The sequence below is a fragment of the Colossoma macropomum genome, unplaced genomic scaffold (assembly GCF_904425465.1).
Source record: "Colossoma macropomum unplaced genomic scaffold, Colossoma_macropomum, whole genome shotgun sequence".
Taxonomy (NCBI): Eukaryota; Metazoa; Chordata; class Actinopteri; order Characiformes; family Serrasalmidae; genus Colossoma; species Colossoma macropomum.
Window position 1 is genome coordinate 26376322 of NW_023494809.1, and position 27754 is coordinate 26404075.

The window sequence follows — 27754 nt, forward strand, 5'->3', positions numbered from 1 at the left end:
GTCAAACCACTCTGAATGATTTAAAATGGGTGGAATGCCCTTTTAAGGCCCGCAAACGTGCCCTGCTGACGACCAACAATGCGTTTCATAGACTACCTTCCAACCATGCCTTCTGGGTTTTGAAAATGAGGTTAAATCCCTGCTAAACAGACGCGTTCAAATCCGCGCTCGTGCTATTCTACAGTATGCAGGTGGCAATGTTTGCCCACCATGTTCGAAAGCGTTTTTTTTGTGCTCCGCCTCTTTTGGGCTCTGCTGGTATCCGTACACACACTCGACCAACCGAAGAAATCCTGCGGAGAAGTGAGGCGGGATTTTAGTGATTCAGTTCTGATTGAACACCCGAACCGATTCTTTTAGACCAACGAAACGAGCGTCCGATTCAACCGATTCAATTAAACCGTTCTTAATATTACAACATGTTTAGAGGTTAGAGTCGTAGGAAACGTTCCGTTTCGAAAAAGGGAAATCGTTTAACCGTAAACACGGATTAAACAATGCATGAAATCGACAGAAAATCGGTTTAATCGGCCTTGCTGAATCGGTTCTAAAAGAACCGACTCTTCCGCGAATCGGACTCGCCGTGCGGTTTGGGCCGCGGATGTAGCTTAACGTCGGTCAGCTAAACTGAAAATACAAATAGTGGGGAGGCGCTGCGAGCCCGAGGCTTCTGTCGCTCTCTCTTCCAGCTCAATTCATTCTCGTAACTGTTGGGATATACGTCGGAGTGCCGAATCGCCGGCAGCAGTCCGCGTGAGCCCGTTTCTCGCTTTCGCAAACGGTCGCTTCGTGTCACTCGGTGCTGCCCGGATTCGAAGAATAACAGCCCCGAGTCTGTGGCGATGGCGAGCGAGCTAGCTGGCTAGCTGCTTGCTAGCTTGCCTCGGTACGCGTTTTCGGGATTTTAGAAAAAAAGTTATTCAGCTCAATTCGCGAACAAAACTCTCCATACGTGTGAACAAAAAACTAGCTGTGCTTTCTCCTCCGCCAAAAGCCTGTTCGCCCGAAGTTCAGCGGTCGGTTCTGCAGTATCTCAGTCATATTTCAAAGTGTGCTGTCATGGATTGAGTCGCTTGGTTTGAAGAGCTAAAGAGCTTCGGCCCAGCAACAGCCTCCTCCGGAGTGCGGATCACCTAAAGCTAAAGCCTATACAGGTGAGTATGTCTCTGTGCCGTGAGCCCTTGTCCAAACTTTGGATTGTACATCGACTCTTCTGCGCAGTTCAGCGGCGTCGGACAGTCCGGCTGTTCGTTATGTAACTTGGCTTGGTTAGTTTAGGCTAGGAGCTAACGTTAGCTAGCGCCGAGTTAGCCATGTTGGCTAGCATGCTCTGCAGTTACGCGAAAGTGAGCTAGCCGGCAAGCTAACCGACCTAGCCGCAGAGCTTCGGGCTGATAATGTTGAGTTTTTAGCTGCAAACATGTATTTCTGGCTTTGTTTTTGTTTAACACGGTGTAAAAGTTACCTACATTAAGAGCCACTTACAGTGGAACTCCACCAATTTTTCAAAATCTGCGTAAAATTCAGACATTGAGGTGTAAACAAAGTCATCTGGAGTGTTTTGATGTGAAACGGTTCGCTGTAGACTCTGATTTCTTTACAGTGGTGGTGAAAGGAACCAGGGGCCACAATACCTACAACGCATTTACTGTTATTACTATCCAAAACTACCAGTGAACCTACACGTGTCTTCTGAGTTTATATATATGTGATGTTGATGATTATAAAATAATGAAAAACAAATGGGGGGGGGTGGTGGGGGGGGCTGTTTTGCCTTAGATCACCCTTCATGAATCCCACTGCAATGAATGGATCAAAATTAGTCATCTGGATTAATTTTAGACCAAAACATTATCACAAAACTATGTCTCAGCCTTCACCGAGGGAGCTTTTAGAGGCATTAAACTCCTCAGATGGTTCCCATCACCACCACTGCGAACAATTCTGACTCAGCAAGTTTCTCTAGAACGGAGTTTCACATCAAACCGCTCTGAATGAGTTTGTTGACATGTCAAACGTTTAATTATGCAGTGATTTTGAAAAGTTAATCCTCATCTTTGTCACCATAAATTATGTGAAATAAGGTTATGTTCTGATACTAATACTGAATAACAGACCTAACATCTTGAAGTATTCTAATCAGTGTAATGAATTTGTTTTGCTTTCTTTCTAAAACAGAGTCATAGATTAACTAGTTAGTGTATTCAGAGAGAAAGAGACAGACTGGATTAGAGTTGGCGATATAGCAAAAATATGATACCTCAAAAAGTTGGTGCGATACACAGTGTTATGATATTTTTTTCCTGACATCTGATAAGTTAGAACAGACAAGGTAGTTAAAAACAAGAAATGCATTTATTTATATTCAACATTTTTATGTCTTGTGCTGCATTAAATCCAAATAAACAGGATTAATTATGTTCTATTTGTAATCAAACATACAGTTGGGAAGTACTAACGACATCCAGAATATGTTCAGAAAAGGGATTTGCCAGATATTGCAACATAATTTATCACAGAAATGCTAAATATTGTCACATTGCCCATCTCTAGGCTGGACATAGAAATGTTTAAGTGAATTCCACCAATTTATTAAAGTCGTGCCGTTCTGGAGAAACTTGCCGAGTCAGAATCACTCACAGCGGTGATGATGGGAACCAGACGTCTGAAGCTTTTAGTGCCTCTGAAAGCTGCCTCACAGAAAGCTATTAGACAAAGTGGTTATAGATGCCTGCCTGATTCCTGAGACATTGTTTTAAGGTAGTATTGAGTTTTCTGCCTAAAAGATTTTTTACAATCAGCTCACAGTGGAGAGGCTCATACAAAGCAAAGTAATACTCAGATTTTTTATTTCCATATTTATCACTATTTGAGAATTATCAACATTACATAAAAACGTAGACACATGAAGGTTTACTGGTCCTTTTGCATATTAAATACAATATAGTGGGTATATTTGAATTGTAGATATCACAATTTCTGGTTTCTGCCACTGAAAAATTGGTGGAATTCCCCTTTAATTTACAACCTTTGTGTTAATAGTGATTATTTTAAATTTCTAACACACAATGTTCCAGAGTAAGAAGAAGAACAGTAAAAATATTTACTGTTACATAAAATTGACTGACCAAAATGTGTTTTTGTGAGGTCACAAAAACACGTTTTTTCCACCAGTTTGAAACATTTCTGCTTTTTAATTTAGGAAAAAAAATAATGTAGTTCTCAAAAAAGTGTCTTCATCTTACATTTTTCATGTTTTATTTTTGTTTAGGCTTAAGTACCAAAACTTTCCCAAAACCACTTTATCTTTTCGAATTAAACAGGCTGTTTTAGTGACTGTGCCTTTACGACTGAAATATGTTAATGATCTCTGTTCTCATTGGCTGTTCTGTACTGTGCAGTTTAGACTGAAACACTACTTAAGAGATCAGTGTGAATGGGGGGGGAGAAACTGCTGAAGGCTGAATAGGTGGATATATGCAAACGTGGTTATTTTTGCAAACATACAAAAAACATTTAATTCAAATCAGACTGTTTTTGTAGCTTGCCTTCCATATATGGACTGGGCAGTGAATGGTATGTTTACACTTTCACAGTGTTTGCATATTACATCAAATTGTAGATTGACACAAGTGTGTCTGACGAAAAAAATAAAATATAGAAAATAAAATGAGAAAAGTGTAGGACGTGGCCCCTTTAACCCTCATATGTCAGCATGTTTTAAAGCTCAATTAAACTTAAATCCAGCCAGAAGTCTTCACAGTTGGTTAGTAGCTGGGCGTCTCTGGCTAAGTAGTCTAATGTACCCTTATTTGGATGCTGAAGTCAGGTGAGGTAAACATGACGAATCCAGCTGACCAGATCGTTATCAACGATCAGACTGTGACTGAGACTGAAATTTGCCTGTGTGGGCTGTGAGATGCTTTTCTGAATATAGTATGTTCTTTTTGCAGTATTACGTGTGCGAAGTGTTTCAAGACTGCAAAACAGAAATGCAGAGTTATGAACCAAATTTGGTCTCTTTGTTTTCCTGATTTCTTGTTTTATTTGCATTGGGCATGTAAACAGTGACAAAGCTGTAGCCTAACATGATGTATACCGTGGCAAACCAACCCTTTTTGTCTACGATCTGGCTAACTGCCCATCATTTAAATAGAAAACCAGTTTGGGATGTCTTACATTAATGTGTGGTAATTGTTGTGAAATTCCTGCTTCAGCGTGCCAGAAGAGTTAGATTGGTTCTTTAGTGATGTGAACCTGTTTACATATTTAGAATTGTTGTGATGGTCAAGCTGTGTTATATTTTACTGCGCTTTGAGAGTTTTTGCTCTCGTCTGAAGGTGGCGGGGGGGGTCTGTCTTATTTTTGACTGACTATATTGGTAGTTTTATTGAGCGTTATTACTTTAGCAAGGAAGAGTGTTGTTTTGGACAGTTTTTGGCAACGCTTCTGTTTTTATTTATTATTATATTTATTGTTATTTTACATATCGCTGTTGTCAGAAGAAAACCTCACATCTCCGTTTTTGCCATCTTTCAGATTTTGACATAATTTGAAAATACCTGCTGCTCTTTACATTTTGTGTAAATTTCATGATGAGCGGATCAAAAGAAACGGCCCAAACTGACTTGGAAAAAACTCTGGTTCCATTGACTTACATTAAAAGTAAAGTACATTTTTTCCTTCTTCTGTAAAGTTACTATTTTGGAGATACAACAGCGATATAGTCGATGAAGTTGAATTTCATCAGTGCAATTTTTTTCCTGCTTGCTGTGTAAGGTATTGTCAGAATTTTTAGTTTTGCATAGTTACCCCAAGTCTTCAGTGATATCTAGCTAATTTCAAAAGAGGGAATCCAGAGCAACAGAGGTGCACAGATGTCTTTTCAATTTTGGATTCTACTGCTGAATGTAAGACCCAATCCCATTTCTTATTTTTACCCCTACCCCTTGTTTTCGAGTGTCACCTTGCCACGTGGAACTGAGTTACAAGGGGTAGTGGTTAAAATCTTCCCTATGAAATGGGACCCTGAAATAAAAAGAGCATTACTTCATTAACAGCTACTAGCGCTGCTCTGTAGGCGACCCTGCCAGTCTGCAGTGACAGCAGAGGAGGGTAAAGTTCAGCTCCTCACTGCTGGGCTTTAGTTACATTTAGGGAATCCTATGCCTTCAAAGGGGGGGATTAGACAGTTATTTATTGACGCCCTCCCGTAAATCTTTGGTGGTATGAAGCTGAAGTCAGCTATTCGCCAGCTTCTCGTTCGAATTTTCCCGTTCCATCTTAAATGGTGCAACAGTTCTGATGCCTGAGGCGTCAGAATGTAACCGCTGTACCGTTTAAGGTGGAACGGGAAGTTTAGCTACCTAGCTACCATCAACATGCTACTAGCGATTTTTATGCTTGTTATGAAGAAAAGGACCAAAATACATTGGAATGACATTTAACTAAGATAATTCAGTGGTTATCATACATTTTAATAAATTTTAAACCTGTTTGGAGGCCCATGTAGCCCTAACACTTCGCCCCACCCCTCTATCTCGACAGAAATCAGAACACTCTACCCCATAGACATGATTGTGCAAAATGGAGTGGTACTGCTATGTGGTAGAGGCAAAGGATGAAATTGGGCCCAAGTCTTGGGATTTAGTAGTATTCAGTATGAAGGAGTGGGGTTTGCCACAACTTATGCATGTAATTGGGATTGTGGCATTAGAGAATTTCTCTATTCTCAAAGGCCGTGTTTTCATGAGCCTGAAACGACACAGTGACGCTGGAATTCTGATTAATTTAAGGAAATAATTTCTTGAGTACTTGATTTCCTTCCACACCCGTGTAAAGTCAAGTGCATGAGTCAATAATTGGGGCCAAAAAAAGACATCCATGGGAATAGTTCATGATTGTTACAGAGGTTATGAGGTAATTTTTAATTCGTTTTAGACGCCTACGCAAGTAAGTGTGTTTGTAAGTGACTTTTTGTCATGTGGTTGTTAATACATTTCTTCCACAGATATATGAGCAAGTGTCTTTGGAAGAACCCTTTCATAATGCAAAGAACCGTTTAATCATCAAAGGGTTCTTTGAGGGTTCATGGTTCTATTTAAGACCATTTTTTCTATGGTTGAAGAATCATAAATTTTTTTTAAGAGTGTAATATAATTCATTCTGCTCTTTTGCATTGTTTTGATGGGTGTTTTTTTTTTTGTCTGTTTATGTTTGCACGTTAGCCTCCCTGGTGATCTTAGGAGCTCTTTTTAAAGAGCCCAGACTTGGACAGCTCATGACTTCAGACCAGGAAGGGAAAGATATAGCTGAGCCGCAGGTGCAGCCGTCACAGGAAGTGAGGAAAAAAGAAATTCCCCTTGTGGTAAAGTATAAGCTTTGTACTGTCAGATTTGTATAATTTGTTGTGGATTTTGCGCTCTGTCTCTGAAACAAAACAATTTTAAAAGACAAAGTTTTTTTTTTTCTGGAGCTAAATTGGCCTAAATACATGTTCTAGTATTATATTATAGTATTTTCCTGTTTTTTAGTTTGTTTTTTTTGTTTTTAATTAAATTGCAATTTATAGCCAGTACAAGTTTACAAGTATTTCCATACCCAGGTTATCAGTGTATGTCTATACAGAGCTGATCCCATTCGTGCAACCAAAACACCAATCTCAAGATTGGATTGGAGTTTCAGGAGTTTGTGTTTGAGTGACAAGGCCATGTGAGTCACTTGTACAAATTTAAATGTGCTATTTTGAGTATAGGGAGGGGGTAGGTGGCCATATTGCGCCTCCCTTTCTCTCTCCCTCTTGCCCCTCTCTCTCGGTTAACCTCCTTGAGAGTAACTCCACAAGGTTTGTTTGCCGATGTACTAGAAGAGTTTTTATGTTATAGTTTAATATGGGGTGTTGCTTTAGTAAAGAGTTGAATCCTAATCTGGTCACCGAAAGAACAAGCCTTCTTCAAACATCAGTGACTGACAGCTGCTCTGCTAAAGACGTCAAACAGTGTGCCTGCTCTGTGGCTGAACTGGCCGAAGAGAGGCTTCCTGAATATGGAGAGACGAATGTAGCCTTGGATACCAGAAGCAATTGTTCCTCAACAAACCTGTCAGTGAAACTCAGTTCCATTGATAGGAGAGGCAGCAGCGCGCAGGACGGGATGGTACTTTGGAACGAGCCTAACGCCGACCCTCCTCTTTGTCAAGCTTTGGAACAGGATGGACACGCTAAGGAAGTTTCAAAAGGTTCGCACAGAGACAGTGGGGACAATGGTCTTGCCTTTCCACAGATTACAGAGCGAGCTGTTTTGACCTCTGTAAAGAAGAAAATAGCTGAAAATGCGGTGAAACGAGCAAACTGGTTTTGTGACGTTAGATCGTCTCAGTGTGCAGATGTAACGGGAAAAAGCTGGAAAAGCCATTGCGAGGACACACCTATTGCAGCCACAGTCGTTCCAAACGGTCACTGTATCAGAGCAGCGTGCACTTCAGGCAGCCTGGGCTCGGAGGAGCATGCACAGGTGCAAAGCACTGTTAGGGAGAAGTCGGACGACAGAGCGATGGGAGCGACCACATGTCCACGTGATAAAGGGAGAGGGAGTCGTAGGGAGGTTTGTCATGTAGATGAGAATAATTCTGATTTGGTGACCTCAGATCACCACTTCAAAAGAAGGACCCAAAGCTTCTACAGCATTTGCTCAATCGATGCCGATGATCTGGAGGGTGAGTGTGAACTGCCATCCCTGACACAACCTGTGGCGTTCGATCAGGCGGATGTATTAGCTGAAACTGAAGCAGTGCTGCTTAATAACTCCTCACTCCTGAATAATGCATGCAGAATATCTCACTCAGAACCTTCAAATGGGGACCAATGCTTTTGAAAGCCAAATGATCAAAGTATCACAAGAAGAGGAAATGTGTTCTGAATGTCTCCCAGCAAGAACTTTGTCTGTAAACAAGGCTAACGCACTTCCTGACCTCCTTGGGACATTTCTAGGGTCGGCACTGTCCGAAAAGCATGCTCCTGTTCCTCTCGAAGACAAAAAGATAGAACAGGTTGGCAGCACATGTGAAAAGGATGGGCCTGAATCAAGAAAAATGCCATTTGTCAGTGCTTCAGGTGATGCTACTGATGAAACGACCCCTGATTTGCTTGAAAGAAACAAACGGTCGTTCTCTCTGAACACAGACACAGAACTGCTGCATACGTCTAAACCGAAAGTGTCGGGAGTGGCTTGTGAAGTATGCCCTTTGGAAGCACCCAGCCTGGAAGCACCCAGCCAGGAACCACAAAGTGTTCCCTCAGAGATCGAGTCTGGAAGAAAACTAGATGCTGACGGAAATGATTTAAGATATACTGACTCTAGTGAAGCAGTGAAAGTAAACTTAGAATTACAGAGAGATCATGATTCTGGGATTTGTGCCATGCTAACAGCCCATTATCCTATTCCTTCGCTTAACAACACAGGAGAAAGCCCCTCAGAAGTGATAAAATCTGGTCAGTGTTCATCCAATGCTACCTCTTGTGAGAAACCTCACAAAGAAACGGTGCATGATTCATTAAGCTTTAAACCCTCCGATATGCCGGAGACCTTCAGGGATGCACCATCATCTTTCAAAATTTCTTTGGTAGAAAACGAGAATGATATTCAAAAGCTTATGTCAGGGGACAACTCTCAAGAAGCTAACACACTAAATCTGAACTCTGTTAAAGCAGACAACCTGTCAAACTCATGTGTAGGCTCTTTAAGTACTGATTTCGAGAAAAAAGTAGCAGCCACGGAAGTGGAGCTCATATCCGGTGAGATTAACACATTCCAGAACTTGCAGTTAGTCACACCTAACATCTATAGGGGAAATACTGATTTGCTTCAGACAGATATTACTTTGCAAGCAGGGGTAGTAGACTGCTCTGAAAATAATGTAGTTCCCCAACTGACTCATGATGATAGAGAAGAGAAAAGAGAAATTAACCTTGGCATGGAGGACATCACTGCTGTCATTTCTTCCACTGACCTTTCAACGGTGTCAAAATCTGCTTCTGTTGATGAAGAAGGGCATGGAGAAAATATTGAAAATTCAGTCATACACATGCCATTTCTGCCACCTACTATCACAAATATAAACTCTACTGGTCATTTGCTTAAAGGTGTTGGTCCTAATCTAAGTTCAGTGAATTGGGTTGACAACCCATGTAACTCACTGAATTGGGAACAGGCCGAGCAAGAGATGCCAAGCTCAGCTCTTGCGACTGCAGTTGTTTCAAGTAATGCTTATGTTGCATCTAATGTTGGCTGCTCTGTAGATGTGAGCCGCCTGACGCATCCTCCACAAAACCATTCAACTGTTGGAGAGTTTTGCAATGATGAGAGCCTAAAACAAATGGAGACCACATTATCTGCGTCAACCCAGGAATATGTTAACACCAAAGGGAAAGAGGAATCTGACTTAAAAGAGAACGAGAAGATCCCAGCTGTCTCGGAGTGCTTTAGTGAGGATGAACAGAAAGGACTGGTTCAAATTTCTTTAAGCACTGTTGATGTCAAAACAGGACACGAAATGGAACTACAGCAAGCCTCTGACTTACCACAGTTCCAACATTATCTTAACCTTGGGGATATTGTTGATGACCAGGAGATCCATTTCTGTTTCGGAGACAGCAAGGAAAATGCAGACCTTAACAGACAGCGTAGCTTGCCTACAAGCTTGCCTTCTCTGGGCGAGGAGTCTGAGACCTCTGACAGTGCCACATTGTCTGAAAACAGTATGCTGAGGAAGAGTGCTTGCATTCCCTCAGGCCCTCACTTGGGGCAGGCTGCCAGTGATATGCAAAGTGCTTCAGTTGGGTCCAATCAGGAGCCAGAATCAAAGCCTAGAGATCCACAGGGAATGTGCATGACTGGCACTGGAGGGGAAGGAACAGTGGTTGACTACCGCATTCCTCTTGTGAGTACCATAAGACCACTGTTTGAAATTGGAGAACCATCGTGTGCCTTACAAGGGCATGGCTGCACTAGTGCATCCATGGAGTACTTTGCAACAAGCAGGCTTCAGGGATACCAACTTGAATCGTGCAACCCTTCCAGTCATGGGTTTGGAGCTGCTGAAATGCGTCTGTCCCAGTTCAGTGAAGTTACTGAGGAAGTTGAAACCACATGCCTTAACAAAGCTATTCCACTACCTGTTGAACCCGGCCAGGTGGACGTTCGGGCCGGGACTCCCTCATATGAGATACATTTCCCCAAAGCCGCTGTCCCTGAGGAGATTGAGAACTTGGAAAATAAGACTTGCACAAGTGAATCAGAAGGAGACCAAAGTGTGCTAAACATGGTTTCTGACCTTCTTGGAAAGCCTGAGGCGAGTGAGGATGAAGATTCTAATCATTACCTCTCGTTGTGGCCGGGAAAGCCTGAAGCACTGTTCCTTGATGCACAGATGCAACGCTATGACCTGGAGTCAGCATGGCATGCTCATCTCTCTGAAGTAGAAGGGATGGAAGGAGATACACAAAAGGGTAATAAAGCTGATCCCAGTATCAACGAAGAGGGTGTCCAGGCCTTCATAACCACCTACCCTTACAGCCTGTTAGTGTCTGATGGCTCCTGTGTATGGGACTGGCAAAATGCTTACAGTGAACTTGTAAGTGATCTTTGATGGTGTATATCAGATTTTGTTATTGGTTCATCTGGTCTGTGGAACTAAATGTTTAGACACAGTATAGGACTTCAGGCTGCTCAGTTATTGAATATGCTTGTTTTCTGGTTGGTTTAAGCCTTAACTATCTAACATCCATGTTTTTATTATATTTTAGGAAGCCACCAAGGTTTCTGATCTCAATCCAAATGCAAAGGCATGGGGCAGTTATATGACTAATCAGGAAGCCCCAGGACTGGCCTACACGCGCTCTCTCCAGTCATGGGTAAAAGATGCCAGTGACCCAACAAATACCGTCTCAGGAGGTAAATCTTCAGCAATATTGTACATACAAAACATTTGTAATTTCTAATGTTCACAAATCTATGCCATTCACTCAGTGTTGGATCCAAATTGATGACCTTTCATTAAGTTTTTATTTCGTAGTTTGTAATTTTTACCAATCATACCAAGTGTTCAAGCATTGCTAACTTTAATGATGATGATTATCATAATAATAATAATAATAATAATAATTTTATTTATATAGCATTTTTCATGCTGGTGGCAGTTCAAATTGCTTTACAAGCAGGTGGTAAAGCTTAACAGTAATACAAGAAATTATAAGTATTAATTTAGAATCATATAATAAAATGACAGATCAAATTAAGATAAATACCACGTAGAGTTTTAATTTAATGCTAAGTTAAAGAGAGACATTTTTTTAGATGCTTCTTAAAAGTGAGCACTGAGCTTGACTGTCTTAATAAAAGGTGGAACTGAGCTCCAGAGTTTAGAACTGAACAAGGCCTCTCCATGTTTTCTGTATTTTACAGAAAGTGTTTGCAGAAGTTCAGTATCTGCAGGTCTAAGATCACGTGTTGGAACATAAACAGACAGACACTCTGTCATTTAGAGCCTTAAAAACTAGTAGCAGAACTTTTAAAATCTATTCTGAACGATACAGGCAGTCAGTGTAGTTCTTTCAAAACAGGAATGATATGATATCCGTTTTGTTTTTGTTAGGATTCTGATGCATTTTGAACGGGTTTTAAAGGATGTATAGTTTTTTTAAGCAAGTCCAGTAAGAAGATCATTACAGTGATCAACTCTGCTTGTAACAAATGCATGAACGAGTTTCTTTAGTGTCTAAAACAGAGCTCAGAGCCTAAGATTACACCCAGGTTTCGTACTTCAGGTTTGGTACATGACGTCAAAGAACCAAGTTTCACATTAAGCATTCTCTGAGTTTTTGTACCAATAATCAGTATATGTTTTTTTTCGTGATTTAATTGTAGACATTTTTGCGACATCCACTGAGCAATATCTGACACACGGCTGGTTAGGCAGCATAGCAATAAAAATGTATATTATGTTTCCTAATGACATCACCTAGAGGTAGCATGTACAAAGAGAAAAGCAAAAGCCCTAAAACTGAACCCTGAGAGTCTCCACAAGAAATGCCAAATCTTCTTGATGAATAATTTCCCATTCAAACCATGAACTGCCTATTACCTAAATATGATTTAAACTATTCTAAAACTGTGCCCAAGAGGCTGACCCAGCATTCAAGATGTTGGATTAAAATCTTGTGGTCAACGGTATCAAAAGCTGCACTAAGATCTAATAAAATCAGAATAAAAGGATTTTGTGCATCAGCGCTGAGCCTGAAGTCATTCACAACGTGTACCAGTGCTGTCTCAGCACTATGGTTACATTCATAAAGGCAATATTGGTGACTTGGGCTCTTGCTAGGCAGGAGCAATGTGGTGTAGCAACAATTTCCCCAAAATTACAGTATTAGTTTGCTTCATTGTAGTGTCTGCATGAATAACACAGGCTTTTGTGTAGAACTTGCTGTTTATTGATTGCCGTTGAATCACTTTTTTTCCTTTAGGCACTTGGAAAATCATTTACAGGTTTATTAATCATTCACTTTTTGTTGCTTTCATAAGAATACGATGTTGCTAAAAATCTAAAAATTGATATTTGTTCTTCCAGGTTACGTTACCAGCAATGACAAAGGGAAATGGAATGAAGAACAACAGGTATCTGTCTCAGTAGAACTGCCTTCAGCAGTGCCACCGGAACCAGTGGACATGGGAAGCACAGTCAATCAACTGCCCCCTGGGTTACAACAAGAGACCGGCATGAAAGGTGCACTAATTATTAGGATTATTTAAGTCTGTTTGTACTTGAAAAGAATGTTATCCATTGAAAATAATTGATTTTAATTATCCTACGCAGAAAGTGATAGTTCAGACTCCTCCAGGCAGCTTGAAGACCTTCGAGAACAGCTAAAGGCTACACTAGAGTTTTGCCTCTCCCGGTAACTTCTTTACACTTTTATATCCAGTGCTGCTTTCATTGCCTGGTCTTGTATGGATTTGTTTGTTTTAGGCTGATTTTCGCTAGTGCAGCTGGCCATGAATTCAAGGCTTTTTCATCTTGCTTTGTTTCAAAAACCTTGGTGATGGAATGAAATGTAACCTTTAGTGGTTTAAACTTTAGATAATGACTTCATGGTGGGAGTATTTGTTATGCACTCTAGTTTATCAAACAGCTGCAACTAAAATAAGACCCCGTAATGTGTTAACAAGAGGACTGTTATTTTTAGCAGTAGAAATGCTTGCTTGGCTAAACCTTAAGTTTTTGTTAACCTAGAGATTTGAATATGTAAACTTAATCATAAAATCATGTGACTTTGTTTGTAAAAGAATTGCGGGAGGGGTACAGTAGGCATGGATGCAGATTTCTGGCTATGGGGGAGGCTCTTTCACAATCCAAAAGTGTTGCTTTAAGCACAAAGGAATATATTGAAGGGTGCTAGACTTCAGCCTCTAAATGCTGTATATCATGATTCTCCCCCTCTTGTTTGTATCAGGGAGAACCTAGCCAACGATATGTACCTCATCTCTCAAATGGACAGTGACCAGTATGTGCCAATTGTGACGGTGGCAAATCTTGATCAGATCAAGAAGCTGAGCACAGATGTGGATCTAATTGCAGATATATTAAAGAGTAAGTAATCACTTATCAATAAAATACTAAATAAGCCCTCAGTTTGCAGAGGTTCACACTGGCTTTTGATGTTTTTAAAATGTTTCCAGCACTTCCTCTTGTACAAGTGGACAAATGTGGTGAGAAAGTACGACCAAACCAGAATAGATGCATCGTTATCCTCCGAGAGGTCCCTGAGGCCACTCCTGTTGAGGTAAAGGTTCTGTTAGTTGGATAGAAAATAATCAGCACACTCAGCACTAGAGGAAAACTAACAAAAATAAATAAATTTATTAATTGCCTTCCTTCTCTGCCCTTTTAGGAAGTTGAATCTCTGTTCAAGAGTGAAAAACTGCCCAAATTTGTCAATTGTGAGTTTGCCTACAATGATAACTGGTTCATCACCTTTCAATCAGAGGCAGATGCACAGCTGGTAAAGTTTTACTTGGCTTTTCTTTTGCTTGATCACTTATATTACAGCCTTGTGACTTTTTGTGTAGTCTTGAGTGCAGCTAATTATTTGGCTTTATTTTTCAGGCGTATCAGTATCTCCGAGAAGAAGTGAAGACTTTTCAAGGAAAGCCGATAAAGGTAAACTCAGCGATGTCATTTAAATTGGTAAGTGTTTTGTTTATTTCGAAAAAGCACTTACACGCCCACTTATGTTACCATCTTTTTGGATTCCAGGCGAGGATAAAGGCCAAGGCCATTGCTGTCAACACTTTTGTGCCAAAGAATGGGTACAGGCCCGTAGATATGTCCCCAAACATCCAGCAGCGATATACCTCTTACTATATCCCGCCTGTGTATGGAACACAGCAACAGTTCCCACCAATCTACAGACTGGTAACGCCTCAAGGCTGGTCAACAACACAGAGCTACTTGGACCCTTTAGTGAGTTCTGTATGAGCACTTAAAATGTGTTTTAAACTCTAAAAAGTCTTTGAACTGTTTTTCTCATCTAAAATGTTTTATTGAATAATTTTAAAAACATTTTCTTACGTCTGATAGGTTACTCCATTCCCTAACCCTGGATTTATCAATGGCTTTGCTGGATCTCCTACTTTTAAATCAGCCGCTGCACCTTTGACTGTCAGACATTACCAACCAAGAAACAGGTGTGTTGCCTTTTGCTTTGTGAGTAAATCTGTCCATCTTTTTTTTTGAAAGGTGCAGCTATGGTTTCAGTGTTTTACGGTAATATTTTCATCCGGATAGGAATCACAGTAAAAGCCACATTCGACCCACGGCACCGACTGCAGAGCGTGGAACAGCTTTATTGGAGAATCCTGGCACTTTCACAAACTTGTCCTCAGAGCGTATCCCCAACGGGACACGCTCGCTACATACACATCAGATGAGCAGCCGGCCTCGACTGCCCAGCGCTCCAAGTTATCCTCGCAGGGACCAGGTTGGCAGTGGACGGATGGAGATGAACGGGGCCGATTACTCACCTGTCATTGGCAGAGGAAGGTAAGGCGCCAAAGTTGGTATTATTGGAACTAATGAAAGTGTTATAGGCTTTGTGATCCTAAATACCAAAACATTCAAACATCAAATAAGATTAGTTCAAAATCACGTCAAAATTTGCCATGTTTAATTTGATCTGGTGGTGTTGAAGTAAATGGTATAGTCTTTAGAGACATATATGATTTCAGTATTCTTGTGATTTAATTATTGTAGAGTTGGCAGAATTTGTGTCTAGTGAACTATATTTAGTTTATACATAGTAGAGGTGGGCGATATGGCAAAAAATGATGTTACTTCAAGAGCTTTTCTCAATACACGGTGTCACAATGCACATTTTGACGAGGTGGAAAAGACAAAGTAGGGCCGCATTTTAAAAAATACTAGCAAAAGCTAAGCAAAAAAATCTGTGTTTACCATTTTTGCTCACTGTGCTGTGCTAAATTCAATTAAGCAATTGATTAACAAAAAATAAAATTAATTATGCTCTTTTTATAATTATACATGCAGCTGGGAAGTGTTTTTAATTACTGACTATATCCACAACATGCTCAGAAAAGCATATTGTGACATAAATTACATCACATTATCATGATTATAGTATTGTCATATTGCCCAGCTCTAAAATGTAGTAGAATGAGAATGTTTAGTCATTTTGTTAGTCATAAGCTACATAGCGCAAAATTTCCTGTCAGTTTATATGAGGAGGGAGCTTTACGCATTCTAGCTAAGGTATATGAAAGTCCACTCAGCCATGGTCAATTATTGATGGGCTGTGGAACGGGATTAAAAATGCCTAGATAAGAGGAAAGTTGACACATGTTATCTAACGATTCCGAAAACTTTTCTCTTACCCTTTACCTTTTTTTTAAGGAGAAATGGCTATGGCTACAAGAAAAGGAGAGATGACAAGTTTACAGTGAGTAATCTGTCTTCCAATAGAAGACGTTTTAATGTCAGCCAGTCAACAAAATAAGCATAGGTACAGTCTCTGTTCTTTCTGTGTTTCACAGAGAGCCTCCACGCAGTCACCCCCTCCAGCCCAAGAGCGTGCCCCTTCTCCAAGCTTTGAGTTGGGTCTGTCTAGCTTCCCTCCTCTGCCTGGAGCTGCTGGCAATTTGAAAACTGAAGTGAAGATGGAAAACAGCTTGGAGAACCGACTGTCTGATATAGTTACCGGTGTAGCTAAAGACAAGGTTATCTTTTACTTTGTCTCTTCTCCATTTCCCTTGGCTTAATAACTGTTTGATAGAGATGATGACCATCTCACAATGCATCCACCAGGGCACAGTATTACAGAAACTTCCTATCTTTTTGTCCTAACTTAGATCTGACAGGTCAAGATAAGATTTTTCACGAATTCGTATTACAGAAGCAAATTTTATCTTGATTTAGGAATCTTACCTTACAGCATCTTATCTCAAGTTAGGAAATCTTAACTTACTCGATCGAAGTCGACAATCAACTGTCGTGTCTTTTACCTAGCAACCCACCATACGCGCACAGCTGAAACGTAAACACGTAATCAAGTTAGTTAATCAGACAGCTAACATTAGCTGCTGTTACTGATGTGAAGGTCAAAAAACTATAAAACTGAAGGTTAAAAATATCGTCAGTGCTTTGTGCTGTTTATCAGAGCGTCGCTGCTCCCAGTTTCAGTCTCCATTTCCCAAATGCTTTAGCTGAGCGCGCTAACGTTATTCCTCCGCAGACACACATTCAGCTCTGTCTCCTCATTATTCACCACCATCGCTGTGAGATTGTATCTGATGTATATGTTTTTATCAAACATTAACAAACAAAGGTAATAAGAGGGGCAGTGGAGAGTCTCTGCAGTGTCTGGGGTTTTAAAACGCTGTTAGAAAAAAGCCTCATAAGTCAAAGCACCGTTTTTAATGTAGATAAATGTAACGTCATTATGCTACTCATAGTGAACTGTGCTGCCGGTCACTGCACAAAACAATAGAAACAGACTGTTCAAACAGAAGTTAGGGCACCTCTGGGATTGTCTTGAAGGACGGTATTTAGGAGATTTCATCTAGTTTCTGTAATACTGTTTTCTTATCTGGAGTTTGGATAAGATTATGAACTTAAATCTGTTGTTCTGTAATAGCTTCTGTCTTAAGTTCAGTCCTAACTAAAGTTGTAGTGGTGACTAAGCAGATAATGTAAGATTTCAGACTTTAGAAGTTTCTGTAATACGGCTCCAGGTTATCAAATGTTCATTTATTAGACTGCATAGCACAACATTTATGTGCAATAAAATGTTCATCCAAAAATACAGAAGTAATTAAGCTGTAGATGCTCTTTCGTTAAATCATAAGTTATCGTTGTGTTATGCTCTGGCTCCTGAATGTTTGATTTTGCCTAATAGTGAAATGGTGTGATGTTTGTGCAACATACACTGGTTATGTTTCAATTTAAAAGACAGATTGTGTTTAGGAGGGTGGCATTTTAATCAGAAAGTTGCAGACTGGGGCTGGCTCAGGCTAATGATAGCCCACTGTAGAACAATATTTCTGAATGAAGAACAAGCAGAAGCAGCTCCAAACAAAACAAATAACCCACTCTTGGCCAAAAAAGTGATTTCCCTGGACTGCTCAGTGCTGTAATTTCATGCTCATTTGCTGCTGAAATCATTCTGTGACAATAAGGCTAAAAAACATGCACATGTGTTTGTAGCATATGGGTCACTATGCCAAACAAGGATTTCAAGAATGAATTTAGTAATGCATGAGGTCTGTTTTGTAGTGTAAACACGCAAATGAATGAATTTCAAGCCATTCCTTCTACACCGAAAGCCACCCTAACGTGCAGGTCTTCCAGAGAGTCGGATGATTTTGGGATTAGCGGTGTCATTGTTGACATTGAAAGCCCCTTAAAGGTTTACAGGTCACAGTTAGTCTTAGATTGAAGCTGTAACATGGCCTTTATGGGATAACAAGCGTTTTGTGGCAGCTTTTGCTGTCAGTCTCTACCATGACTACTTCTTGTGTGTTGCTGTTTGTACTTCAGTAGGGGTGTGTTACTGTCTGATTTCTCTAACTCTCCAGCTGTTGGGTATGCTCATGCACTCGCCGCCACAGGAATTTCACAGAAGTCCTTTTGTCTCTTGTCAGACCCTAAATAAGGATGCAGTTACCGGCAGTGTGACTTCAGGAATCCCCAAAGAATCGGCGCAGACTGTTATTGCTCCCACTGCTCAGCCTCCAGTGGAGCAGCAAACCCCATCCTCTCCAGTCCACAAGAGATGGTATGTCAATAACAGAAGCTGAAGTTTTGAGGTTGTATGTAAATGGGATTTAAAAGGGAGCTAGCATGCTACTGTAGTTAACAAGTTTTGGCATAGTGGTTGCTTAACACCTTAATTTTGTTTGAAGGAAAATAGCAAAAATGTTTTTGATTTTTTATTCTTTTTTTAAATGCTTTGTTTTGTCTTATTGGCATCGCGTGGCTTCGGAGCTGCATGTGGCTCTTTTACTGCCCGGTTGCGGCTACCCAGCATATTTCGATTTATAGGTAAAAATAAAATAATCCTCCTTTGCAGTAAAATAAAGCTCTGCTGGTCGTTCAACACAGTTTTAACAATAAATGGTCTCAAACACGAGTAAATGTAGAACTGCTAGTTCAACCTTTAACCCTGGAGGTTGGTGCGCAGACTGCTGGTCACCATAGCAATGCGGATCAGTCTTGCTTAGCTAGTAGCTAACAAACCGGCAAAGAGAGAGATTTAAGATGAACATTGATCATTTGGAGACGAATGGACTACATTTATAATCACTCCAGCTGGTTTCCTGATACGTTTAATCTGCAACGAGAAACTGTCAAACACTAAAAAGTTGCGAAGCTGAAGTCAGCTTCTCATTCAGATTTTCACGTTCCACCTTAAATGGTGCAGCAGTTAGCTGCATAGTTAGCTACATTTTGGCACCTCAGGCACCGTTTAAGGTGAAACAGGTAAATTTGAACAAGAAGCTGACTTAAGCCTTGTAAAAAGTTGAACGTAAAGAGACATTTTACAAGAAACTATTTTGCTTTTGAGGAAATGTTTCCTGCAGAAGAAGCGAGAAAAGCGGCTATAGCTGAGTTAAATCTTAAGTAAGTCTTCGTTTTCATTTATATTATATTTTTAGCCTGTACTAGGACATGAGACACATTTACAGCCAAGATGGTGAAACGTTACTTTAATAAAATGAACACTAAATGTTTTGGCTTTCAAGGTGGTTGGATTTTTGTGGAAACATTTGGGTTGCTGACCCCTGGATTAGAGTGAAGTACCGTTCCTCGTATGTAAAAAAATTTCAAATTTGTTTCAGAGAAGCACAGCTGGGTGACGGGGTTGAATCCCAATGATGCCACAGCTGCCTGTAGCCAGTAGTCCAAGAGAGCACCATTATATCCTCCCTCCTGTCCACGTACACTGTTGCTGGACAGTTGTGCTCGTCTGGTTCACACTAAATTAGGTATTCAGTGCTCTTCTCTGAGCACATGGACCTTCCCCTTGATGTGAACAGCAGTTTAAAAAAATATGCATTTGCTAGCTAATGTCTCAGAGAAAGCATGTGCTTGCTTTTGCACATCCAGATTAGTTGGTGCCCTGTGATGGGGAGATTGTCAGCAGGTGGGAATTGCCAGCAACTAACAATGGGGAGGTGACTGGGCAAAACTGATGCAACTGTGATGATTCAGGCCTAATGTGCGTCAGAGGTTTTGGAAGCTATTGGCTTTCTCTTGTTTGTGAGCTGTGTATCACTGACTGAAAACACTGCATCACTGATGCAAACCTCAAATAATGTCCTAGTTGAAGCTCTCTTAGGCCAAATTATAGTACCATTCTATTTGCATAATTAATAAATCATTTAAAGGTTTAGATGTAAACAAAATCATTCAGAGCAGTTTGGTGTGAAATGCGCCTTTCTAGAGAGTCAGAATTTTTCACCATTGTAGTACTAGGAACCAGACATCCGTATGTCTATATTACAAATATCACCGTCCAGAATGACCAGTGAACTTAAGTGTGACTAAGTTTTTATATACCACGCTGGTGATGGTGAAATACTGTGAAACTTAAAAAATACGTTTTCTTTGGGTACTATTTTTCCTTACAACACTGCATGTATCTGTCCGCCTTTTGGGGAACGGTCTGACTGCAGAGCCGCAAATTTACACACCCTCAGTTTCACTACAGCAGAAACTGGAATCAAAGTAAGAAACGTTTGTGAGTGAAATAAATTTGTCGTCATCAGCCACCGTGTATATATCACTGTTAGCCGTTAGCTTAGAACAGTCTGTCTAACTTGGGCCATGGGGAAAAATCTCGCTATCCTACCTCATAAACTGGTAAGCGGAATAGCAAGTAGTTTGGCTCGCTCTTGCTCTCTCTCGCTCTCGCTCTCTCTCGCTCTCGCGCTCTCTCTCTCTCTCTCTCTCTCTCTCTCTCTCTCTCTCTCTCTCTCTCTCTCGCTCCGTCCCTTCCTCTCACTCGCTCTCTCTCCTTTAAACCAACTCAATTCAAATTGATTTGGCTCTATGACATTTTGGAAACAGACCTCCTCGAAGTCCTCTACATACTTTGCAATCTTCCAAAATAGGTAAGAAAACAGTAAAAAATAAACTGTAAACAAAAACAGAACAGAAGCACGTTAGGTTCTGCGCATTGATCTCAGTTGAGATGCGGTTTTGAGAGGAAACACAGAAGTGATCCTGGAGTAAAACTTTTTACTAAAAATACATTTTAGGCCAAAACTTCATAACAAAACTGTCACCAAACAATGTCTCAGGTATCAAGCCATGCATTTATAACCATTTTGTGTAATAACTTAACGGCGCGTAGCTTTTAGAGCCATTAAACGCGTCGGATGTCTGGTTCTTAGTACTGTTATGGTGAACAATTTTGACGATACATTTCTCTGGAAAAGTGCATTTCACACCAAACCACTCAATGATTTTGTTCACATCTAAACCATTGAATGATTAAGTAATTGTACAAAATCGGTGGAGTTACCCTTTAAGAACAAGCCTGAGCCTAGATTATACTTTTATATTGACCACCAGGACTGTCTACCAGTGTTTTAAAACATCGGCTTCAGCACAAACTCAGCTTTTCAGTGATAAGTTAGTGAATGCAAATATTAAATGTTAGACAAAAATAGTATACGAAGGCATAAAAATGCACATTTTCTGAAAGAAAAGAAAAAATACACTACAAAACAGTTTGAATGAATAAACTAAATAGTGAACCTGTTTATGAACTTGAAGGTCACTTGATGCCTCTACTGGGTAGATGTACAGATCTGTGATGTTTTTCTCAGCGTTGTTCAGCGTTTTCTGTTGATGCTCATACTGATGTGTATTGCTGTGGCTGTACAGAGCCACACCACACTGACAAGTGTTTCCAGCCTCCGCGTCGTTGCCCTGACTCTGTTGGCAGTCATGTTTTAAAAAGCATGGCGTGGGAGGGTCTCTAATGCTCAATCTCCGCTTTGATTTGATCTGGTGAATAGTGTATTTTTTCTGATTGGCTACCAAACGATGACAAAACAAAACATGAAGAAAAAAATGGCCAATGATCTTTGATACACTGATCTAATGGATAGGTAATACAGATGATCCTGCAGATGTAGATCCGTCCTGGGGTTTCATAGAGAAATACAACACAGTACACACATGGCAAACTGCTTCTCTAAGGTGGAACGTGAAGTTTGACGTCTCAGACGGTTCTAAAGTTATTTAGGTTTACACAGAATGTTTCTAAATGCATTACTGGCTTTGTTAGTAAATCAGGGTTTAAAATGACTTTTGCATGTTGGTTGCTGTCTTTATGTTGATGCTTTGTGTGTCATGTTTGAAACTGTAGTTCAGTGAAGATACATGAGGAGAAATCCAAGGAGGTGACTGCACCTGCTGAGAGGCCTTCAGTTCCACATGCTGCTAAAAGTCCCCCAGTCCAACTCAACAATCCAGTAATGGTGAGTACACAAGCCCTTCATACTGCCACATACAGTGGTGCTTTAAAGTTTGAGACCTCTTTAGAATTTTCTGCATAAATTTGACCTAAAACTTCATCAGATTTTCACAGAAGTCCTCATAGCAGATGAAGAGAACCAAATTAAACAAATGAGACAAAAAATATTAGACTTGGTCATTTATTTATTGAGGAGAATGACCCAAGTATGTGAACCTTTGCAACTAAACGTTTCCGGTAACTGTTGATTAGTCCTGCATGTCGGCTTGGTGGAATTTTAGCCCATTCCTCCATACAAAACAGCTTCAGCTCTTATGTTGGTGGGTTTCCTCCCATGAATTGCTTGCTTCAGGTCCACTGTACTGCAGGACCAAGGAGCATTGAGATTTAGTTTAAAGTGATGCAGTCATAAACTGATACGTCTTAAAAACAGGTAACTTGTGTTTTCTTGTAGTAGCTGACTGACTGGCTGGGAAGGACATCAGTATAATCATAATTCTATTTACAACGTATGATTTTATTTGGGAAGCATGCGGGGCACTCAAAAATAACTAATGTAATTTCCCAGGAGCCCCGAAAGCCAAGCTATGCAGAGATCTGCCAGAGGATAAGAGAAGCACCGACGCAGCAGCCTCCAGTTGAGCCCAAGCCTACCGGTTCCTCTGCAGAAGACACCAACTCTCTTGACTCTGTAGAGCACAGATCCAGAGAAACACGGCTCCCGTCAGCCAAAGCGGCGCCGCCTCGCGCCCGAGACGCCTGGAAGTCTCATCAGGGTACCGGAGAGACATCGGCTTCCTCATCTCAATCCTGAGAGCTCGGCAGGGACTTGCTGCTTGGACTGAGGAATAAAGGCTCCGTGGGTCAGGGCTGCTTATAGCTCCCGTTCTCAGCCCTACTGTAAATGCACATATTGACAGCTGTCACTGGAATCAGGGCCTGCAGATGAAAAGCACTTGTGGGTGCATAAGGGTTCTCTGATGTACTTTTTCTTATTTTGTTCTTTTTGTCTAGTCCTTTAATTTTTTTTTTTTTTGAAGGACAACCGGCCCTGTTGCGGAAAGGTTTTTTTGTTGGTTTTGTTTGAATTAGCTTTTTTGCCAGAGCTCAAGTCTTTTTTGTTGTTAACATAGTGCTGGTAGTAGGAAATACTGACTTTTTGAAGTAGTGCTGATCTCGAACCCTTTTTGTTTTTCCAATTTTTTTAATCAACATGTATATAATTTTCTAACCACCAGGCACTGACAGCACTGGGTCTGATTCTGTTGGGCTTTTCTACAGTAGGCTGACCAGTCGTAGCTGTTACACCTACACAATTCAAAAAGTCCATTTTGTGTTCAGTTTTTATGTATTAATGCATCGGCACTGGAGTAGTTTTGAGCTCTGACTTTCATTTTAAAACCAGCACATGATAATCCTTTTAATTCAATTGTACTGATATGGCAAAGTAGCTGGTGTAACTATTATCTTGTCTTGTGTGCATGCCTTTTTATGTATTTGATTTTTTTTCCTTTTCATTTTTTCCTTCGTTTTCTTTCCTTTTTCCCTTCTTTTCTTTTAACCTCTTCTTTTAATGGATTCCCCCCAGGCCCACATTGCTTGACAAAAAAATCTGAGCCCGTGTGTGTAAAACATCGTAGGACTTTCCCACGTCCACATCATCATATTCGTTAAGATCCAAAAAGCAAAAAAACTGGTTCCAGTTCAGCACTCGCATCGAGACATTTGATAGATATGATGATGCACATCATCGGATCAATTTCTGGAAGAACTGCACACTGATTAGTCCTCAGGGTGTGAGGGTGGGGGTGTGATAATGTGCCTAGTTTGCGTTTGTCTAATACAGTAAAGCTTCGTAATCGGCTTCTCAGAGTTGTTCTATGCTAGCGTGGTGCTATGGTTTGTCACTTGGTTAATTTGGTGCTGTTCTATAATCTCAGTAGGAGGAGGGATCGAGGGAGAACGTCTATCCTGTCACCTGGATTTTGCATATCATCAGATTTGCTGCCGTGGATTTGAAGGTGTGCGTATATAACCTACTTTCATTGAGATGTGCCTCCCGCACTCATGGACCAGTGGCGTGTTTGGTGTCTCTTTCTGAAGCCCCCCCACCCCGGTTAGTTGGTCACTTGTTCGGTTCACTCTTAAATCATTTCTTTGTTTGTTTGTTTTTATTTTTGTTTTTGTTTTTGTTTTTTTTGGCAGAGCAAGTCCTAGTCGTTTCTTTGTGTCTTCCTGCAGTGTGGAGAGCATTATAGAATGATTCAAGGTCATTATGTGTCGCAGATGTCTGTTGTGTGTCCAGTATTTCCAGTATGTCCCCCATATGTGTTGGTTTTTTTTTTTTATGGTTTGCCCCCCTCTTTCCTACATTTTGACACTCGGAATGCAAGTTTAACATTTTCGTCCATTACGCATAACAGAGTAATGAAGGTTTGATTGCGGAAAAAGTTTTAAGGTGTACAAAAACTTACAAATTAACAGCGTTTGAAAACTTGAATTTTATTTAAACTTGAAAAGTGTCTCTGCCTTAACTTTTTAGAAGAGAGATTGGAGTTTTGTTTCAGTTCCCAAAAGGGTAGACAAAAAATGGGTGGTGTGGTGGGGATGTTCTCACAGCCTTGGTCACTGCATTTGTGTAGCACAATACTGTCGGGGTTGAAATGGGATTTTGTTTTCTGTCTCTCTCTTTTTTTGTTCTTTTTTTCTTTTTCTTTTGTACATGCTTATGGTCAGAACTGTAATGTGTGCACTTGGAAATGTGTGCTTTCACTGTACAGATGTAAATAATTGGAAAACATTTAAAAAAAAAAAAGGTACCCTTAAATTGGTTAAGAGCAAGGTGTATTAAAATAAATGTCAATGAGAAATTGGATGCCCATTAAGTATTGATGTTTTGTCAAGTTGCTGTGTTCTGCAGAATCTGTCATGGAGCATTTCATCAGTTTGCCGTGACGTCTCTGGTGTGAAGTTATCACCACAAGGTGGCGTATCTTGAGCATCATTTTCTTGTGGAGAGCTGAGACTGCAAAAATAAAGGTCCATGACTCATAACAGCTTGAATGAGAGTTGATAGAATACTAATATTGCCTGATAAGTGTTTTATTTCTCTCTGCTTTTATTTTACATCTTTAATAATGTCTAAATCCATCTTTCATAGAGAGAGCCTGATACTGCTGTTTGAGTGCTAATATGTAAGAACACTGTATAAAATATTAGTTTATCTCTACTTCTAATATTTGAGTTTGTCTAACTTCTATAATCTTATGATTTGCTGTTTGTCCAGGCAATATTGTTTTCTAGGAGTCAAGGCGAATGCACACGAGTAGAAAATATAGTCTTGATTTTATTAAAGGGGAACTCCACCAATTTTCTGCATAATTAAATGGTTAACATGTCAACAAGGTCATTCAGAGTGGTTTGGTGTAAAATGCTCCGTTCTAGAGAAACTTAAGAGTCAGAATTGTTCACAGTGGAGGTGATAGGAACCAGACGTCCACCTCTAAAAGCTCCCTCACAGAAAGTTAATGCATGAAGTGGATATGAATACTCAGCGTGATGCCTGAGACGTTGCTTTACATGCGCTTTGTAATAAAGTTTTGGTCTAAAGCGTATTTGGAGGGATACAAGAAGCGTGTTCTAAGGCAAAATAGTAAAGAAAACTTTATTTTCTCAGCTTGACCACTATTTTACCATCATCAGCAGTGGTTTTGGATCGTAAATAAAATGGCTATATTTGTGTTGTAGACATGGTGAGCCTTGGTTCCTATCACCACCACTGTAAAGAAATCGGAGTCTAAGTTTCTTTACAAATGAACTATTTAACATCAAACCACTCTGAATGACTTTGCACCCCAGCCACTGAATTATGCAGAAATTTTGAAAAATCGGTGGAACTCCCCTTTAAAGCTAGGTGTAGTTCGTGTTCTGAAAATGCTCCTCTAACCTCAAAAAGACTGAAATATAGCAAAAATTGGCTATTGTTGTAATTGTCCCTGTTTAGGCTGTGTATTACTTTGTTTATTAGCGAATTTCAGTATTTAGTGATGTGCATTCTGTTTATTTACTGCTGTCGTTTTTCCACCGGCTCAGTGTGAAACTCCAGGTTCTTTGTCCACATTACTGTACTGATAATAGCTGTATTACTGAATGTAGCCTACCTGAGTTTATTAGACTTCACACTTAAGACTATGATAGTTTCCAATACTGAAATGGTGACACCTAAAGCTGTGCTGCTGTTTTTAAAGGCATTTTGTTTACACCAACATCATGTTGAACACGTGTGTCAGATTAGATACCATTAGAGGAACATCCTTATCTGTTCATGATCCAGTACGGGAGGGATATCATCAAAGCAGTTTGAACCTGCCTGTTTCTGAACGTCCAACAGCAAAAAGTTACAAGTGTCTAATAACTACTGCAACTACCATGCTGGTCTAAGCTGGTTTATGCTGGTCTCGTGCTGGTTGGTTACAGGTTTTTTTTTTTAGTTAAACTCTTTTACGGCTACAGCGTGTAGAAACACGTTTATGCCAACAGACTACAGAAAGTGCTGAAATTTGTCATTTTGTTTTTCAGTTAAATGAATTTGCCATCAGTGTCAGTGGGAATGCAAGTACCATGCTGGTCTAGTGCTGGTTTAGCTAGTCACCCAGCATGACCATACTGGATGACCAGCATACCAGCATTCAAAACACAACATACTGGTTTTGCTCGTGCCCAGCATATTAACTTCCATTGCTGTTGACCAGCAAAACCAGCATCCAAGACACAACATATTCTGGTTTTGTTGGTGACCAGCTCTGCTGATCAACGCTGTTTTTTTCTAGCAGGTCCATATTTTAAACCCAAGTTCTCCACAATACTGTACTGCTAATAGCTGCATTACTGAATGTAGCCTACTTATTTGTAGACTTCTCACTTGAGACTGATAGTGTATTTATTAACACTGAAATGGTAACGCTAATGATAATGCGTTTTATTTACACTAACATCATGTACATGTGTCAGATTAGATGCCATAAGACAGGGGTGTCAAATGCAACCACTAAAAGGGCCATATTAAAAAATCTCAAAAATACAGCTGGCCCACGGATTTGGGTTTCATTTTTACTTAACACTTTGCCGTGATCCAAACGGGCCATTGTTTATTCAGAACATGCCGAAACTGCAGCAGCAAAATAGGCATTAAATACTTATTCAAAAATAATTGTAAATAAAAATATATATGTATACTTTTATTTTATGTCTTTTCTTTTTGTGTAACCGCTGGCCCATAGGTTGTTGTTGGTGCAAGGGGATCAGAACGCACAATATGTTGCAGTGCATGCTGGGGACTGTAGTGCATCTCAGGGTGAAACGGGCTACTAAGAATAGAAAATTAAAATAATTTCGCGGGCTGAATAGAACTGTGTCACGGGCCTGACTTGGCCCGCAGGACACATGAGCCATGGGAGAAACGTTCTTATCTGCTCATGATCCAGAATGTGAGGAATATCATCAAAGCAGTTTGGACTTGCATGTTTCTGAATGTCCAACAGCAAAAAGTTACAACTAGCTAATAAAGGTACAGTGGAGTATGGGACTGAAAAACAAAGCAAGTGGAGAAGATCCTTCCTGATGTCTTTTAACTCAAAGGCCACTGATGAAGGTTCTGCTCACTCTGGGTTTGAAAAAGTAGTGTAATAAATGTGTTCAGTG

The 27754-nt window shown here is 40.3% G+C and overlaps 1 protein-coding gene across 3 annotated transcripts; it reads left to right on the top strand.

Annotated features, from left to right (window-relative positions):
- Positions 1-635: 635 nt before the first annotated feature.
- Positions 636-23133, top strand: larp4b (La ribonucleoprotein 4B). 3 transcript variants are annotated; one of them, XM_036558373.1, is made up of 17 exons: positions 636-1154; positions 6228-6367; positions 10802-10949; positions 12625-12780; positions 12871-12952; positions 13508-13644; positions 13734-13837; positions 13946-14056; positions 14161-14214; positions 14311-14517; positions 14635-14741; positions 14842-15096; positions 15964-16009; positions 16104-16286; positions 18210-18343; positions 21947-22058; positions 22623-23133. In XM_036558373.1, exons 2-17 carry the CDS (start codon positions 6281-6283, stop codon positions 22866-22868), a joined length of 2169 nt encoding a protein of 722 aa, XP_036414266.1. In that variant the 5' UTR covers positions 636-1154; positions 6228-6280; the 3' UTR covers positions 22869-23133. The 3 variants fall into 3 exon arrangements, with proteins under 3 accessions (XP_036414266.1, XP_036414267.1, XP_036414265.1); XM_036558374.1 differs by having other exon boundaries at positions 6228-6340; XM_036558372.1 differs by lacking the exons at positions 636-1154; positions 6228-6367 and adding an exon at positions 6861-10629.
- Positions 23134-27754: the final 4621 nt, after the last annotated feature.

Coding starts and splice junctions, on each gene's coding strand:
- larp4b (XM_036558372.1), top strand. CDS start 7,819: ATGCATGCAGAATATCTCACTCAGAACCTTCAAATGGGGACCAATGCT. Junction 14,742..14,841: donor CATTACCAACCAAGAAACAG/GTGTGTTGCCTT, acceptor TCATCCGGATAG/GAATCACAGTAAAAGCCACA. Junction 16,010..16,103: donor GGAGAGATGACAAGTTTACA/GTGAGTAATCTG, acceptor TGTGTTTCACAG/AGAGCCTCCACGCAGTCACC.